The sequence below is a fragment of the Aedes aegypti genome, chromosome 1 (genome assembly GCF_002204515.2).
Source record: "Aedes aegypti strain LVP_AGWG chromosome 1, AaegL5.0 Primary Assembly, whole genome shotgun sequence".
Classification (NCBI taxonomy): Eukaryota; Metazoa; Arthropoda; class Insecta; order Diptera; family Culicidae; genus Aedes; species Aedes aegypti.
Genome location: NC_035107.1, coordinates 103,248,598 through 103,266,950, shown reverse-complemented (window position 1 = coordinate 103,266,950; position 18,353 = coordinate 103,248,598). Strand labels below are relative to the sequence as shown.

Below are 18,353 nucleotides of genomic sequence, written 5' to 3'. Positions count from 1 at the left end.
GAGACTAAGATTCTTCTAATAATTTGCGTACAAAAATTAATAGGTCATTTTCAAAAGTTTTTTCTCGAGTCAAAATGACAGATTTATCTATGGAAAATAAGATAATGATAAGATTTACTGCACATTACTGTCGAGTTTTGTTTCTGACCAATTTGACGTTAGCTGGTTCATCTCATAGAAGGGGTTTATTGCTAGTATGAGCCCTTTAGTAGCTGAGAATAGTTATCGGCACTTTTTGCAGTGCTACTCAGGATCTATTAACATTTGTGGAACCTGACAATAAATTATACGTCGCCAATTAATTCTACTCATTTAAAACATGTAGTATCTTGGATTTTTTCAGTTAAATATGCATTTGAAATACTGTTAACTGTATTTCAGTTATAAATTCTATAATTGTAGATGGTTCATAGAAAATCAAGTTTTAGTGTTCCCAACTGTGGAAGATCTTAGAGAAAGGTTTAAGGAAACACTTGGCGTCAATTTGCTCTCTTCGTTCAACTTTGGTTTAATCTTCGACCTGTAGCTCTCCGAACATCATCACAGAAGTACTAGAAGCCTTCCTTCAATGATATAAACAAGTAAATCGATTATCTATCCGACAAACTAATCCAGAGCCGCTTTCGTTGCATCTTCGCTGAGGTAGGCATTCAGCAGAGATGTGGATTTGCACTGAGCAACATCCGCAAATCGCATTAATCGCTTCATCAAATTTATGCAATACATTCACGAAAAAAAAATTCTCCGCAATATTGGTATATATCGGTATTTCTAAATCTTCTTCGGTACACCGGTGAAGGACCAGTGCAAACACGGGACTGTCATTTCCATAAAAGAACTGTCATAGGGCTTCCGAATCAGCTGATTTGAAACGTCTTGTGAAAAGGCCTATGTACTACACTGACCATCAATCAGTTCGATCTATATTTTGACGAATGGAAATTTTCAAATGACAAACATCTGAGCGTGCCCGGGTGCCCGTTTGATGTACAGCGGTGACTGGCGTAGGTCGAGTTAGCGTAGCGTTAGCGTTAGCGTAGTTACGGTATACTTCGTAGATTGGATACTAGCAACATTCATGTTTCTTTTTAATAATCTCATCCTGACTACTTTCAGGAACAAGGCATTGGAGTATACCTTGTTCAAATCATAAATAAGAATACTAAAAGCATGAATATCACTATTCCCGGCCACGCCCATCTTTACCGTAACTTGGGATAGGGGAAGGAAATGTTGATGTAGCACTTACTTAATGAGAGGCCACCGACTCAGCGACACCCTCATAAGTGCTACGGAGTTGGAGGTTGGGGAAGGTATATTGTCAGGATTCGCCTAGAAAGCTGGCGATAGACCATAAACATTTGTTGTTTAAGTGTTTTCAATTTAATCTTTTGAATGCCGGCAATCAAAAGGGGAAACAATAGTTTATTTATAGTATAAATAATATTTCGCGAAATGCTTGCCGATTGTGCAGTAATATTTTTGCTCAATAGCCAGTAAAAAGCAAAGCCGATCCCTCCAGAGTCATCGGATTGTATAAAATAACGAGACGCGTAAAAAAAACTCTCCGGCGACGAAAACACGCGCGAAACCGTGAGCAAAACCTATCTGACGACGCAAACTCGAACTGTCCTGCTTGGGCTTCACGAAGCACTACCCAGCAAGACGCTCCATAACAGTGAAAAAAAATCTCCAGCGACGCGAACACGCGCAAAATCGTGAGCTTCCCGAAGCACTCCACGTATTTTTCTGTGTAATGTAATACGTATTTAAATCTGTCTGTATGAAACATATTGTTAATCAAAAAAAAAAAAAAAAAAAAAAAAAAAAAAAAAAAAAAAAAAAAAAAAAAAAAAAAAAAAAAAAAAAAAAAAAAAAGAGGTGACACTGGCGTTAGGTCGTGTGTAGCACAAATAATCTCATTCTTGAAATAGGAATTTAATTTCGTTTGTGACACTTCATGGAGAGTACAGTCAAAAATTTCACATTCGACCCTTACAAAGCGAGCTCGAAATTTATTTTTATTTTTCCTATCACTTAGGGGGTGGTCAACTTATTACGTAAGACGCTTTTTGGGATTTTTCAACCCCCCCTCCCCCCATGATAAGATTTTCTGTATGAAAATAAAAAAAATTGTGTGGTGCGTAAGAAATCTCATATTGCAAGTTTATATCACTATTGAGTTAGTCATATAAATTCATAGGTGGCACAGTCGTAAACCATTGTATGAGGTTGCCTCGTTTCCCTTTTCTTACCAAAAGACAGAAACTTGGGGCTAGTAATGTCTAGCTCTTAGACAAGATTTAAAAATCCTTCAACAGTCAAGAGCAGTCTTGGCTATATGTCGTTGCAAAAGCTTGAGATGTGAAAAGATGACAAATTGGGTACCTATATTTACGAGAGTTTACATACATCCTTTCATAGACATCATGGAAAATATGAGCAGGAGAATAAATTTGATCAACGTTCGAACTTTTCGTTCAAAAGACAGGGCTGGGAGTAAATTCATGACCTTCTGCTTAATTATAATTATCATTATAATACATGGTATACCATGTCTTCCCGAGCACGAGAACAGTGCTACTGAATACCAAACTGAGGTATTCCATACCAGATAATTTCCAATCTTACAACCTGAATGAGGTACAAATGAGCCCTGCATAAGAGGTAAAATATCTCAAATAATACCTTCAGCATATTCTACAAACACCAAGCTGATAATTAAATCAGGTATTGTAATACCTAAATAATACAAAATGAACTATTTTTATTTGTTTATAACATTTTTTTTTCCAATACCATTATAATACCAAAATGTGGTTTTAACAATCAAAAATACCTAACTATGGTATGATTCCAAAATATGTTTGCAATTATTATTGCGAGTTATTTGTCCCTCCTCGGGTTGCCGGCTTACGAAGACCGCTGTCGAATAACTAACCTCGAAAAGTTCAACTGTGGAAAAGAACTTGGTAGACTGTTGGATTTGACCTGAGCGTGAATCGCATTGTCCGCATTCTGTAAAATTGTTAAGCCTTCTTCAAATCGGTAAAGTCATATCTGTGGGCAAAGTCTGCCACGTTACATCCGCAAAAATTAATTGGTTCTTTCTGACACTTTTTATTACAATTAGCATCTCTTTTAAAACGTGTTTGTAATCTTGTTAAGACCAATCTTCTTCTTCTTCTTGGCATTAACGTCCTCACTGGGACAAAGCCTGCTTCTCAGTGTAGTGTTCAATGAGCATTTCCACAGTTATTAACTGAGAGTTATCTTTGCCAAAGTTGCCATTTTCGCATTCATAAATCGCGTGACAGGTACGATGATACTCTATGCCCAGGGAAGTCAAGAAAATTTCCATTACGAAAATATCCTGGACTGACCGGGAATCGAAACCAGTCACCTTCAGCATGGCTTTGCTTTGTAGCCGAGGACTCTAACCACTCGGCTAAGGAAGCCCCTGCCACGTTACATTCGTAAAAAAATATTCTTATTCTTGATCGTTTCTGACAATTTATTGCAGCTATTTTGAAACGTGTTTCGTATTCTAGTCGTTTGTAGAGTAATCTGGTTAAGACCAACCTAGAGCAATCGTTCCCTCTAGAAAGATGCCTCGGCAGTTTCTGGTGAAGATAGAAAATAAGTGACACATAGGCCAATGAACTTTTATTTCTTATTAAAACAGTCTATCGTGGCACAATCTTCACAAATGTTCCATTCACCGGACGCAGCGTTATGTCGGACTTAACCTTAACCTCATTTTCGGGCTCACAAGGCAGCAACCGGTAATGGCCCAGCAGCTTGACCAGCGTCACCTTAATCTCCAGCAGCGCATACTTTTGCCCAACGCAGTTTCTCGGTCCCGCACTAAACGGAATGTAACTGTACGGATGCCGTTTGGCACTGTTTTCCTCGTTGAAGCGTTCCGGATCGAACTTTTCCGGTTCCGGGAACACCTCCGGGTTGTTGTGCATTGCGTAGATCAGAACCGCTATGTCAACACCGGCTGGGACCGTTTCTCCATCGATTCGCATGTCGCCGGTAGTTTTCCTTCCAATGATTGGAACGGATGGATGGATCCGTAGGACTTCCTTGATGGTCATTTCCAAATACTTCAGCTCTTGTAGAGTGCTATAGCTGAGTTCTGCGTTTTTGAAATCTTTGCCGATAACTTGTACCATTTCGTCGTACAATTTCTGCTGAACCTCAGGATGTCGGGCAATGTGATAAGCGGAAAAGCTGATGCAAGATGTGGTTGTGTCGTGTCCAGCAAACATGAAGGTGTCCACCTCTTCGCGAATATCCGAGTTGCTCAGGTGATGCCCTTCTACGGATACGTTCAGCAGTAGTTCCAGTAGGGTCATTTTACGCTTTCCGTAAATGTCGGTCTCTTCGAGCTTCTGTTTAGATTCTTGCCTTGCTTGCTCATCGTCAAGCTGGTCTTTTCGTTGAAGAATTACGGAATCGGTGAATTTGTGCAGAACTTTCAACGCCGCTCTTTGTCGTTGAGCTGCCTCGCTCATTTGGAAGAAAAGTTTGTGCGTTCGCAGCAAGCTGAACAGGCGTTGGAAGATAATTTCCGACATTCTGAAATGAAACAGTTCATTAGCATAGTGTGAAAGCTTATTCTGACGAATTTCACTCATCGAACTCGACTATTTTCGATTTTTATTAAATTTTAGACAAGTTTTACGATATGATAGAATAATTGTTTTACATAGTTAATGTGACCATTGATTGTAATTCCAACTAGTGGGGCTATAGGGCCTCATACTTAGGATGAGCTGTGAATGGTGCCCTAAACCTGTATCACTGTACCTTAGATATTATTCGGTACAATTATAAATATTTTACATTTCAACATTTTTTACCTGCAAAAACTAATGTTTTATATTGCGCCTTGCTCAAACAAATTGTAAATGTCGAAAACACGACGTTTGACAGAATTTAACATGTTGAAATGCTGTTAAATGAACGGTAAATGGCGTCCTTACGGTATATATTTTTTTTGGCATTAAAGTCTATTAGTTTGAAATCATTTGAATCACCTTGACATTTTTTTGTATTACTTTTGAATTGCGATTGAAATCTTAAAACGTAACCCTAAGTAACTAAAATTACATTTATTAGGTTAGAAACGTTAATTAAGTATATGAGGGAGGGGGTTTGAAACGTTCCATACAAATTATTTTTAAAATACTTGCATGCATAATTTCAATCCTAATTAATGAGATTTTTAGCTCTGGGCTAGTTCATCTTGGGACTAACGGCTTTACTTCCATTCCGAAGGATTCGTCACTATAGCCTTAAAATCATAAGTGACTCTCGGGGATTGGATTTGATTTCAGGTCCTCGGGCTAAGAGGCGCGTGCTATAACCACTATCCCGCTATAACCAAAAAAGGGGGAGCGATTAGGGGAGATGTGTTACCCAAGGATTGGAAGACCAACTAAATGCATTTGCATCAAAATTTCAAATTAATTTATCAACTGGTCTACGAATTGTGATCATTCAAAAATTCTAGGTTCTTCTCGGGCTTTTAAGGGTTAAATGAAAATATGTTTTGCCTAGAGAAATTATCATTGAACATTTTGTAGAGACCAGTTTGTAGAGAATGTTGTTAATTGTGGTGTAAATGGAAAATTCGTCGAGGACTTGCTTGTGAAAGTTTGGGTATAATCTTTGTAGAATTTTCAGAACAAGGCTCCAGAGTTGTTCCTGGAGTTTTTCTGAAAGAAAATAAAATTTCGATGAATTCTCAAACGAAAAATCTGGATGAAAACATGAGGAAGTCATCGAGGTCTTGCTTGAGAGATTTCTACAAGAATCTCGGAAAGAATTATTGAAAAGTTCTTCAAAAAAATGTCTAGGATAATGTTTGTTGGTATTGGAATAATATCTGGGCGATTTATTGAATAAAGATATTTGAGAAATTATAAGGAAAACAGGTTATATTGGTCGAGTTAAGTGCATAAGTAAACGAAAACCTTAGAGGAAATCCCTGGTAGAATCATAAATTCTAGATGAAGAATTAGGGACTACTTTGAGAGACTTTTGAAGGTTCTTGAGCTTGAGCTTGATTGGTCGCCCGTGGTTGCTACGCCAGTATGACCAGATCAGCTGCACTTACACAAGGAACCAACCGGATGAATGTTTTGAATTAAGGCGCAAGAGAAAATGACACAAAAATCAGAGTTGAAAAGCAGTTCTCTTCTTTTAAAACAACAAATTGATGAAAATAAAAACACACAGCCTTTTTATTTGACAAATAGGAGAGCTGTGTGTTTTTATTTTCTTCGATTTGTCTATTTAAAAAGAGAAAACTGCTTTTTCAGGTTTGACTTTTGCACCATTTTTACTTGGGCCTTAAAAGACGCCCTCAATGTATAAGTGCTGATGATCTCCTATTTTTAGGCAACAATGGCGCTTACCACATCAGAATGCTGACCAATGAGGGGAAGGGGGAGGAATTGATGATGCATTAAACTGGCTCCCACAAAGACCGTATATACCACTGCGTCTATGCCAGTTCATGCGGAATGGTGTTGAGGGGTGGTATTGTTATGGCAGAGAGGCTTGCTGTTTGGTTTGCAGACTGCCTATGTATCAGGCGTAAAGAAAGGCGTGCTATAGGAAGAGTGGAAGCGTAGGGAAACGGTTTTTTGTCCGCCTCTGGTTCAGCCAAATGCTACGAACGAATATATTAACTGTGATATATTAAGAATGGAAAGATAGAAGCAAGTGAAAGATACAACTACAAAATACGAGGAAAGGGACGGGCCTGAGATTGAACCCATAACCTTCTGCCTATGAAGCAGAATCGGTAGCCATTAGACCACCAACTCCATCATATTGAGAGACTTTTGGAGGTTCTTTAAAAAAAATCCTGAAAAAAATATTCTAAGAAATTTTCCTATGTTTAGAGGAAATATGTTACTAGTTTCGTAAAGGTTTTATGAACGAAAAACTTACAGGATTTTTAGGAGAATTCATGGTAGAAAAACTGGATGAAACTGTGGACAAATGCTTGAATTAAGTTATGATTAAAATACGAGTCACGAGCAATAAAAAAGAATCTCTTAAAATTAAACTACGAAAAATTCCTGATCAAGTTCTCTGAAGAAACCTTATTAAAACTCTCGGAGTGTATAATTGTTTCTGTTAGGTCTGTTTTTAGTCACTTAGTGCTATATTGGTAGCAAAAAGTGTCTTGAAAACAGGAACTTCAGAGACCTCTTGCCTGAAAGAGATCAAATAGGAATCATAAAATCAATATGATCCAGTGGATTATAAGTCTGGAGTCTAATTCCTCATGGAATCTGGTCAGTTCTTTCTCAAAGGATATTATTTTGACCCTTTTCATGACTTTCCAACAATTTTGTCGGAAATAACCTTAGGTATTTGCTCAAAGTTTGTTTCAATCAGAAGTTACTGCGAAGATTTCTTCAGGAGTTAATTCAGTAGTTTCCTTACGGACTTCCCAAAAAAATCCTACAAGAATATCGTTTCTGATACCTTGAAGATTTTAACCCGAATTTTTTCTAATGATAACCATAGACACTATCTCTGACACTAGATCAGCTATTCCTCCAAAGAAATTCAGAAATTGTCAATATAAGTCCTCACACCTCCAGAAAACTATCCAGTGATTTTTCCATCGATTTCTCTAGAATCTTCTCAAAGATCCTCGTTTAGAACTTCCGCATGAATTCAACCAGTAATTTCTTCAGAGATGCCATCAGGAATGTCATAGAATTTTATACAAAATTGTACTTTAGAATTTCTTTAAGATATGTGCCAAAGAATCTTTCTAAGAGTCCTTCACGGTTTTTCTGCAGAAATTTCTTGCATAATTTTTTTTCAAGGAAATCTTCATGGGGTTTTTTTCTAGCCATTCTCCCAGAGAAGGGCATAAGGGAATCAAAGCATTTTTTCATAAGTTTTTCGAGTAAATTAAAAAAAATCCGAGAGGTATTTGTAAAGAAAATCTTAACCTTTGATAAAACATGTGTAAAATCTAAAATAACACCTGATGAGCGTCAACAAGGATCTCTGGAAGAATTTTTGGATTTTTGTTGAAGTTTTATTGATTAATAATTTGAGAAAAGTCAATCGTAGGTATTTCTGGATAATATCCTGCAGGATTTTTTGAATGAAATGCTTAACAAACATCGGACTGAATATCTGAAGAAATTTATGTTGTAATGATCGGAGGAAGTACTGGAATAATTGCTGTAGTATAAACTGATGTGAAACCTTAAATAAACTTTTGAAGAGTCTATGACGTTTTTACTTGAGAATTGTTTGGATTAACTCGTAGGGCAATTTATGGCGAGACTTCATAAGGAATCCCTGATGGAATTTATTGAGGAATTCATAAAAAAAATCTAAAGACTTGCTCGAACAATTCTTGTAGGCATTTTTGGAGCAGTTCCTGGGAGTAACTTTGGATTAATTCTCAAAGGAATTCATATAAAATATTTTATAAAATAACTGGAAAAATCGGCGTAAGAATTCTTGTAGGTCTTATTAATCCCTAGAGTAGAAAATTCTGGGATAATTACTGGGAAAATTTTCAGAGTAGCGTAAGAGCATTGAAATGCTTAAGAATTTTCTAACAAAATTTACACGAGACTTGTGGTATCCAAGATTTTCGGATTTTCTTTTGAATTTATTTTGGTATCTTTGAGAAGGTATTTCCTCAGACAAAGAGACGTCATACTCTCACCGCTGTCCATTAACGATTGATTCGAATATATGGTACACAGCTAAAAAAATGATGTAAATTTAAGTTTATTTTCATGCACATATTTGGAGCATCAAAATAAACCTAAATTCAAACGACCGATCCTGTATTTTTCAATCAAATTAAATTTAAATTTACACGATCATGTAACATTCAAGTATTTTTGGTTGAAAATTGAGTTAATATTCTTTTAAGTTTACATGATGCTGTAACAATACACGAATTTGATTTATTTTTACAGTAGTCTTCAATTTACACTACATTCAAATTTAAATATTTTTTTCTGTGTAGGTGGTCAAATTCACATGCACAGATTTATCGCAAATTTACACTACAAATCGTGTAAAATTACATAACCTAGATGAATTTGTGTCTATGCTCGATTACGTGATGCATAGCGTGAATGTAGTAATATTCATATTTTCACATCATTTGTCGTGTGAATAAGCGACAAATTTGGCATTCCCTTCATTTGCATGATTTTATTGATTTTACGCTACACTCTGAATGGATTTTTCTTAACGTACAGCATCAGTCCCTGTCATGTTTGAAAAGAGTGTTTTATTCATACCAAAAAGTGTAGTAAAGTTTGTGGACTTTGTTTTTGAGTAGATGCTGCATTAAGCGATTTTTATTCATACCACTTAATAACTGTAATAATTTATACTAACCTACCGAAAACATGTCCAAAAGTGTATTGTATTGTATTATATAGATGAGTTTAGTGACTTCTTCTTTCAAATAGTGACTTTTTAGTGACCAAGTCACTAAAAAGTGACTCACTTCGAGGTCTATCGTATGCAAATACTCGTATGCCCCTTTTTTGAAGCTACTCTGGAGTTGAAATGACCATGAAAAACATTTATACAGAATTATATAAATTTATACCGAAAATATGTCCAAAATTCAATCCGTATTTGATTGCCGAGTTTGATTCCTGAAAATGTCTACTCATTCTGGATGAAATTCGTCATCTGTGCCATACTCACTCTTTGACAGCCTGCACGTATGAAGAGTTAGGGTCATCCTGAGCGTTCAGCTTCACGCCCATGGCCGATTCGGAAATGATATCCAGCGTGCAGAGCGTAACGTGCTCGTAGATGTTGAAATCCCCCTTTCCGACCTGGTCCTTAATCTTGTCCACGAAAACCTCTGTCCTCTCGTTGAATATTGCCAGAAATTCCTCCAAAATTTTGAAATGGAACGCCGGCGTAATGATTTTCCTCCGTTGGGCCCACTTTTTGCCGAGTGAAGTTATCAGTCCCTCATTGAGCCAGGGTCGCATAAACTCGTAGATAATGGACTTTTTAATCGTTCGTGCTTGTAGTACCTGCTCGACTACCGATGCAGAGGTAATCTGCAGCGCGGGCTGATTAAGCAAACCTTGTACGATTAGATCATTACCGTAGATGCGGTGAAACTGTGTAAAGGTTGCGAAGATACCCGGAGGCGTTGGATCTTTCTTGAAGAGATGTGAATTACCCAGCAGTAGGACCGTAGGTGTGCTCACAAAATTCGGCAGCTTACGTTGTAGCTCTCGGTAAACGAGCAAATTTTTCACTAGTGCGCTCAGAACCCATATCAGAGCCGAGGCCAGCAGCGATATCAGCATCAGAAGAGGCACCATGTTGATTTTTTTATGTTTATTCGTTTGAATTGCTCCCAAGGGCACTTTGAAAATTAACACTTCGGCGTCAGTCACAGCGCGTTGGAAGACGACTGATGCGCGACAGAATCAAACTGGAACTGAGTGCTTGGCGTTTTGCGTTTGCGTGCCCGGCATGGGAATGAGAAGCGAAAATTCAGATAGCACACCGGGTTGATGCCACTAATACTCGCAATGATGTACCAGATTGTGAAATAGGAATGAAGATGTTTGGGGGGGCTCGTAAAGAGACTGACCAAAACAAAAGCTACGAAAAGAACAATGTTTGCAACGTAGATTAGCAGTATGGTATCAACGTTCAAAAACAGCGATATCGGCAACATTTTACCATTTTTTTTCAATATGATTATATAAGATTTTAGTTTTCCAGAAGTGTTTTTTTTTTGATAATTTATTCATTCTCATTCTCATTTATAATTTAAACGTATCCTACCCGCCTGAAGTATGAAATGACTTAGCCGAGTATTACAACACCCGATTTCAATATTGCAATAAGGTACCGCGGGGCAAGTGGGAACGAAAAAAACGATAGTTCAAACAAATCGTTCAATCAAATTTTCAAATGTCAATATTTTTCAAATCCAACAACACAATCACGTTTTGGCAACATGTTTGCTGGTGCGTGCATGAAACTAATCGAATAATTTCGAAATTGTGAAAACCTTGGAAGAAAGTTTTAGAATGAGCCAATGGCCCCACTTGCCTCGCTAAGCGGGGCAAGTGGGACACATCCAGTTTCATGCGTCAATCCACATCAGTAAGTCAACCATTACAATAATAGGATTGATAATTCATAGATTTTTAATTTTAAGTACATATTTGATGTACATAAGGGATCAACCATAAAATACGTTACGTTTTAGGAAGAAACCCTTTATTTAATAGTATGTCACCTCACATTTAATGTTAACTGAAAATTCCTCAATAAAAGCGTAAAGAGGTATTAAACATGTTCAAAATATATCATTAAAGAGTTGTTCATTAAAATGTAGAACATAAACAATCAATAATTGACGAAATTATAAATATGTTTTGTTATTATATATATGCATGGCAGAAAACCACCTTATGGGGTGATATTGTTTTCCATCTCTACTTAATTTGGTAGAAATAACAAATAAAGTTCAAATAAAATAGAAAAGTAATCGTTCTCATGATGCATTTCAAATTTCAGTTGTGTGTTTGTTCAATTTTGAAGTCGTATTTCAAAAATAAAAAATAAATTTAAAAATAACGAATAATAACACTTTTCTTCTCCCTCCTATGCAATTACGTAATTTGAGGTTGATCTTTTTTGATAAAAATCATTTGTTTGAATGTTTTAGTGCTACTCTCTAGGAGAATGTATGAAACGTATACGAAAAGTTTTGATTCTGGTTTTTGTTTTGATAGGTCCCACTTACCCCAGGTACAAATATATTCTAGGGTAAGATAGACCATCGAAAATTTCATATGAAATGAAAACAAAATACTGGTTTATCGTTAGCAGCTTGTAATAATACTCAAAATTATAGCATACTGATGGAAATTCGATTTAAAACACATTTATTTTTTGCGAGTCAATGCAAGACGTGGAACGTGTCACAATTTGTCATGCAAGTTGAAAATGGCGCTGAACTGACAACTGTTACATGAACCACATGGTAATAAAAATAACAATATGTTTAGTACTAAATACATTCCTTGTCATTGTATCTTCAACTTTCTAGAAGAATACCCCCATGAAAAACTTTTCCTAGTTGAGCTATGACGAAACGCCCCACTTACCCCGTATTCTCACTTGCCCCGCGGTACCTTACCCAAAAAAGTTGAGGCTCATTGCTGTTCATAATTAACTGTTGAAAAGTTAGTAAACTTTTGGGAGGATGTTGCAATATTTTAAACAGGTGTTGCAATGCTTGGTGAAGGTGAAGCAATTCCATAATTTAATCTAGTAGTTTTTACGAGGTTTCAGGACTCCCTTACAAGACTAGGAATCTACTTCAACACAACATAAACTCTATCAATTGGCTCGAAGTAAGAATTTTCACAAAGCGGAGAAGTTTCTTTTAAAATCGACACTTTTTCATAAATAATCACGAATTTTGAGGTGTATTTAAAAAAAAACTACGGTATTATCCATTGCAAGTAGTTTTGTTTTGTACAACATCACCATGATTTTGAACCATATTTTTTTCCGAAAAATGATACTTTGTTGATCCATAATTGTGGGAGACTGTACTTCAAGAATAAATAAATAAAAATCCTGTCATACACCATTCTGGCTGCATAAGACGGATTCCATGTCAAATCGGTCAGTCACAGAACTCGACTATCTTCGATTTGGATTAAATTTTGCACATGTTTTTGGTATGATAAAATAAGTGTTTTCCATAGAAAAATTGATCATTTTGACTCAAGTGTAACTTTTGAAAATGGCCTATAAATTTTTGCATGCAACTTATTTGAAAACATCTAACTCCGAAACTGTTGATTTTAGAGAAAAATGTTCTATGAAGAAGTTGTAGTGAACCGTTTGGGCTATAAGAAAAAAATATACACTGAATAAATATTTTATTTATTTTTATTAAAAATTCAAAAATAAAACTTAATTTTTTTAATTACACAAAAACACCATTTTTAATATTTTTATTTTTTTTTACCATAGAATCTTGATAGTAAAAAGATGTTTGGGACAAAGTTTCATGATGGAGAAATTTTTAATAAAAAAGTTTTTCTAAGAACAACTTTTAGTCGATTTTCAAAATTTAGTTTTTTTGTTCAAATAAATACGTTCTGATGATACAGTAAGCATCTTTGAATGATTCTGAGCCATAATGATTATATGAATAATTTCTCCAGAAGTTGCCTTTTTCGAATTATATCGAGTTTATCGCAACAAATATTGTTCAAATATTGAAATAGGCTATTTTTATAAGTTATTCGCGTTTTTTCATTATTTATAATACGTTTTCGGGAGTAATGACCATATTTGTTTCCATTTACTTATTTTCCTTGATGGAGAATCACGAACAACTAATGAAAAAGGCCTATTTTAATATTTAAATAATATTTAAATAATATTTTATGAATTAAACTCGATATAATTCGAAAATGGCTACTTCTAGAGAAATTTTTCATATAATCATTATGGCTTAGAATCATTTCAATATGCTTACTGAATCATCAGAACGTATTTATTTTGACAAAAAATAAATCAATATTTTGAAAATCGACCAAAAGTTGTTCTTAGAAAAACTTTTTTATTAAAAATTTCTCCATCATGAAACTTTGTCCCAAACATCTTTTTACTATCAAGATTGGTAAAAAAATATCAAAAAAGGTGTTTTTGTGTAATTTAAAATTTAAGTTTTATTTTTGAATTTTTGATAAAAATAAATAAAATATTTTTTCAGTGTATATTTTTTCTTATAGTCCAAACGGTTCACTACAACTTCTTCATAGAACATTTTTCTCTAAAATCAACAGTTTCGGAGTTAGATTTTTTTCAAATAAGTTGCATGTAAAAATTTATAGGCCATTTTCAAAAGTTACACTTGAGTCAAAATGATCAATTTTTCTATGGAAAACACTTCTTTTACCATACCAAAAAAATATGCATTTTTTTTTTTTAAATCGAAGACTATCGAGCTTGATTTTTATTTTATTCGACTCATTCTGGATGGAATTCGTCATAGGGTTTTGTTCTTCTTCGTCGTAAGCGCTACTATTCGTCGTATCAAACTTTAAATGTTCTACTACGGCGGATATTCAAACTTACCTGCAACATAGATTCATTATCCAAGTGTAATTTTGTGAAAGCTGTTATGGTTTGTACACTTGTACACCAAAAATGCAATAGAACTACTGTATTTCGGTAAATAACTTCAGTTATTTGCACTTTTTCACCGAAATCGCATGGACGAACACGATTTGAGAGAAATGCTTAGCGATCGACTGAGCCACACCACTTTCCAACACAAGTTTCTTCCCGCCCCCGTGGGTGACTTACTTCGCCGGGCACTTATTTTCACTATGGAAAACCTTCGTACTTCTTCACTGAAGGATTTCATTCCAATCACACGCCGTAAAACTAAAATAAATCATCAAATTTTACGAAATTTCCTCAACCGCCGCGTATAATTGAGAATGTAAACAAAGTTTAATCCGTCGTACTGAGAAAAAAAGCTTGTGCGCATCAATGTGTGCGCGACGCTCGATGTAAAAATACGGTTTCTTTGATTGTGTTGTTTTCGCTGTGCTGTGAGCAAATGCCATAATTGTACGGTCAAAAGGAATTGTGTTCATATGTTCGGGCTGAATTTTGATAACGAACAATGAATTTGAAAGGATATTAGTATATTCCATCATGCTGAAGGAATGGTGGGAGATGCCAGTAGATCTATATATTCTAGTGAAACATTTTATTATAGCGTTGATATGTTGTGTTTCAACCATTCAATACACACCGTGAAACTGATTGCGACGGAGTTGAAAACGATACGACGGACTGAGAATATGGTAAGATGCATTTTCTTTGCATTATTTCCAAAAAGAGATCAAGATTTATCAAAATGTTATTGTACAATGCTAAAGCCGTTTTGAGAAAGAATTGTTTGGCATCGGTTTGTGTCAGCATCATTCACTGCAATACTGGGAAAATTGCAGTTCTCACTGATCAATGCTTAATACGAGGGATACTAGCACATCACCATATGTGGAACACGAGACTTGTGATATACAAGATTCTCGGATTGCCTTTGGAAGTCCGGAAATCGTGAAGAAATTCTGAAATTAGTTTAGACATTCTATATTTGTTATAAAAATTCTGTGATTCTTGTAAATATATTGAAAATTTCTGTAAGAATCTGTGAGATTTTTGAATTTTAAATCAGAATACCAGTACTGAAATCTAAAAAAATAGTAATTCAATAATTTTATGTTGCTGTAATCTCAAGATCTTCATGGGATACAGATTTATAGCTAAAATTTCAAAATTCTCAGAAAAATCTTCGATGTCAAATCATTATAAAATTCACATGCACAGATTTATCGCAAATTTACACTACAAATCGTGTAAAATTACATAACCTACATGAATTTGTGTCTATGCTCGATTACGTGATGTATAGCGTGAATGTAGTAATATTCATATTTTCACATGATTTGTCGCGTGAATAAGCGACAAATTTGGCATTCCCTTCATTTGCATGATTTTTTTGATTTTACGCTACACTCTGAATGGATTTTTCTTAACGTACAGCATCAGTCACTGCTCATGTTTGAAAAGAGTGTTTTATTCATACCAAAAAGTGTAATAAAGTTTGTGGACTTTGTTTTTGAGTGGATGCTGCATTAAGCGGTTTTTATTCATACCACTTAATAACTGTACTATTTTATACTAGTCTACCGAAAACATGTCCAAAATTGTATTGTATTGTATTAGATAGATGAGTTTAGTGATTTCTTCTTTCAAATAGTGACTGTCACTAAAAAGTGACTCACTACGAGGTCTATCGTATGCAAATACTCGTATGCCCCTTTTTTGAAGCTACTCTGGAGTTGAAATGACCATGAAAAACATTTATACAGAATTATATAAATTTATACCGAAAACATGTCCAAAATTTAATCCGTATTTGATTGCCGAGTTCGATTCCTGAAAATGTCTACTCATTCTGGATGGAATTCGTCATCTGTGCCATACTCACTCTTTGACAGCCTGCACATACGAAGAGTTAGGGTCATCCTGCGCGTTCAGCTTCACGCCCATGGCCGATTCGGAGATGATATCCAGCGTGCAGAGCGTAACGTGCTCGTAGATGTTGAAATCCCCCTTTCCGACCTGGTCCTTAATCTTGTCCACGAAAACCTCTGTCCTCTCGTTGAATATTGCCAGAAATTCCTCCAAAATTTTAAAATGGAACGCCGGCGTAATGATTTTCCTCCGTTGGGCCCACTTCTTGCCGAGTGAAGTTATCAATCCCTCATTGAGCCAGGGGCGCATAAACTCGTAGATAATGGACTTTTTAATCGTTCGTGCTTGTAGTACCTGCTCGACTACCGGTGCAGAGGAAATCTGCAGCTCGGGTCGATTAAGCAAACCTTGTACGATTAGATCATTACCGTAGGTGCGGTGTAACTGGGTAAAGGTTGCGAAGATACCCGGAGGCGTTGGATCTTTCTTGAATAGATGTGAATTACCTAGCAGTAGGACCGTAGGTGTGCTCACAAAATTCGGCAGCTTGCGTTGTAGCTCTCGGTAAACGAGCAAATTTTTCACTAGTGCACTCAGAACCCATATCAGAGCCGAGACCAGCAGTGATATCAGCATCAGAAGAGGCACCATGTTGATTTTTCTATGTTTATTCGTTTGAATTGCTCCCAAGGGCACTTTGAAAATTAACACTTCGGCGTCAGTCACAGCGCGTTGGAAGACGACTGATGCGCGACAAAATCAAACTGGAACTGAGTGCTTGGCGTTTTGCGTTTGCGTGCCCGGCATGGGAATGAGAAGCGAAAATTCGGATAGCACACCGGGTTGATGCCACTAATACTCGCAATGATGTACCAGATTGTGAAATAGGAATGAAGATGTTTGGGGTGGTCGTAAAGAGACTGACCAAAACAAAAGCTACGAAATAAGCAATGTTTGCAACGTAGATTAGCAGTATGGTATCAACGTTCAAAAACAGCGATATCGGCAAGATTTTACCATTTTTTTTAATATGATTATTTAAGATTTTAGTTTCCCAGAAGTGTTTTTTTTTTTGATAATTTAATTATTCTCATTCTCATTTATAATTTAAACGTATCCTACCCACCTGAAGTATGAAATGACTTAACCGAGTATTACAACACACAATTTCAATATTGCAATACCCAAAAAAGTTGAGGCTCATTGCTGATCATAATTAGCTGTTGAAAAGTTAGTAATCTTTTGGGAGGATGTTGAAATATTTTAAACAGGTGTTGCAATGCTTGGTGAAGGTGAAGCGATTCCATAATTTAATCCAGTGGTTTTCCGAGGTTTCAGGACTCCCTTTCAAGACTAGGAACTACTTCAACACAACTTAAACTCTATCAATTGGCTCGAAGTAAGAATTATTAAATTAAAAGCATCTTATAAGTCCACGTAGACCATGTTTCGTGCAACATAAACTTTTTTATTGGTATCATTTTAAACATTACATTCTTTTTTATATCTAGGTGTTAGGAAGCACTACCCACTTGAACGAAGTATAGGGTGTCCCAGAAAGTATGGGCATGACTGTATTAATAAGAATCCTAGTATTTTTTGAACAAACAAACATTTTTATATATTTGTATTTTCATTAAGGATATTTTAAGCACTACCTGTGATAATTTCGATTGATTATATATATTTTTACATTAACAATTTGAGTTTAAGAAAATTAGTTCTTACCCGGCCAGCACAGACCTTATTTTTATGCTCTGTGTAAATACAACTAGTAAACATGATTTTTATCAAAAGTTTTCCACGTGATGGATTCAAGTAGGGGGTCGATGCCGGTTATGGACCCTTTGCGTATTATGGACCCCCTACATAAAACCATAAAATTAACACTCAAAGCAACGTTATTCCTATGAAAATCCACCGGGCGAACTTCGATTGCATTGTAAGCCAGCAGTTTAGGAAACCACACAAGAGGGTCCATAATACGCATTTCCAGGTGGGTTCATAATAGACACGTCGGCAGCGAACCGGATTACATGGGAATCAAATGGAGGGTCCATAATAGAAAACGGCAGATTTGTAAACATTCCTATTATGGACCCTATAATAGGCATTCGAACAACAGTTTTCCAAATGTATATTTCGCATCACAGAATTATTTTTACTGATAAGAAACTATGTGTGAAAATAATTCTGTGATGTTTTGTGACAAGTTTGATAATAATTTTGTCTTTTTAAATCAGCTGATTCATAAACTGTGGGTG

The 18,353-nt window shown here is 35.8% G+C and overlaps 2 protein-coding genes across 5 annotated transcripts in view; one reads left to right on the top strand and one right to left on the bottom strand.

Moving 5' to 3' along the window:
• LOC5569683 (protein FAM107B) overlaps positions 1-18,353 on the top strand; it is a 208,839-nt gene that overhangs the window by 174,845 nt on the left and 15,641 nt on the right. The gene's annotated exons all lie outside the window — the stretch shown is intronic.
• On the bottom strand, positions 3,641-16,866 carry LOC5569684 (probable cytochrome P450 4d14). 2 transcript variants are annotated; one of them, XM_021844108.1, is made up of 2 exons: positions 16,103-16,866; positions 3,641-4,587 (listed from the first exon to the last, which is right to left on the bottom strand). In XM_021844108.1, the coding sequence occupies exons 1-2, from the start codon at positions 16,738-16,740 to the stop codon at positions 3,687-3,689; spliced, it is 1,539 nt and encodes a 512-aa protein (XP_021699800.1). In that variant the 5' UTR covers positions 16,741-16,866; the 3' UTR covers positions 3,641-3,686. The 2 variants fall into 2 exon arrangements, with proteins under 2 accessions (XP_021699800.1, XP_001658673.2); XM_001658623.3 differs by lacking the exon at positions 16,103-16,866 and adding an exon at positions 9,736-10,505.

Excerpts from the sequence above, each read along its gene's own strand:
- LOC5569684 (XM_021844108.1), bottom strand. The coding sequence starts at position 16,740 with ATGGTGCCTCTTCTGATGCTGATATCACTGCTGGTCTCGGCTCTGATA. Across the intron at positions 4,588-16,102 it reads TATGTGCAGGCTGTCAAAGA|AATGTCGGAAATTATCTTCC; the intron begins GTGAGTATGGCA and ends GTTTCATTTCAG.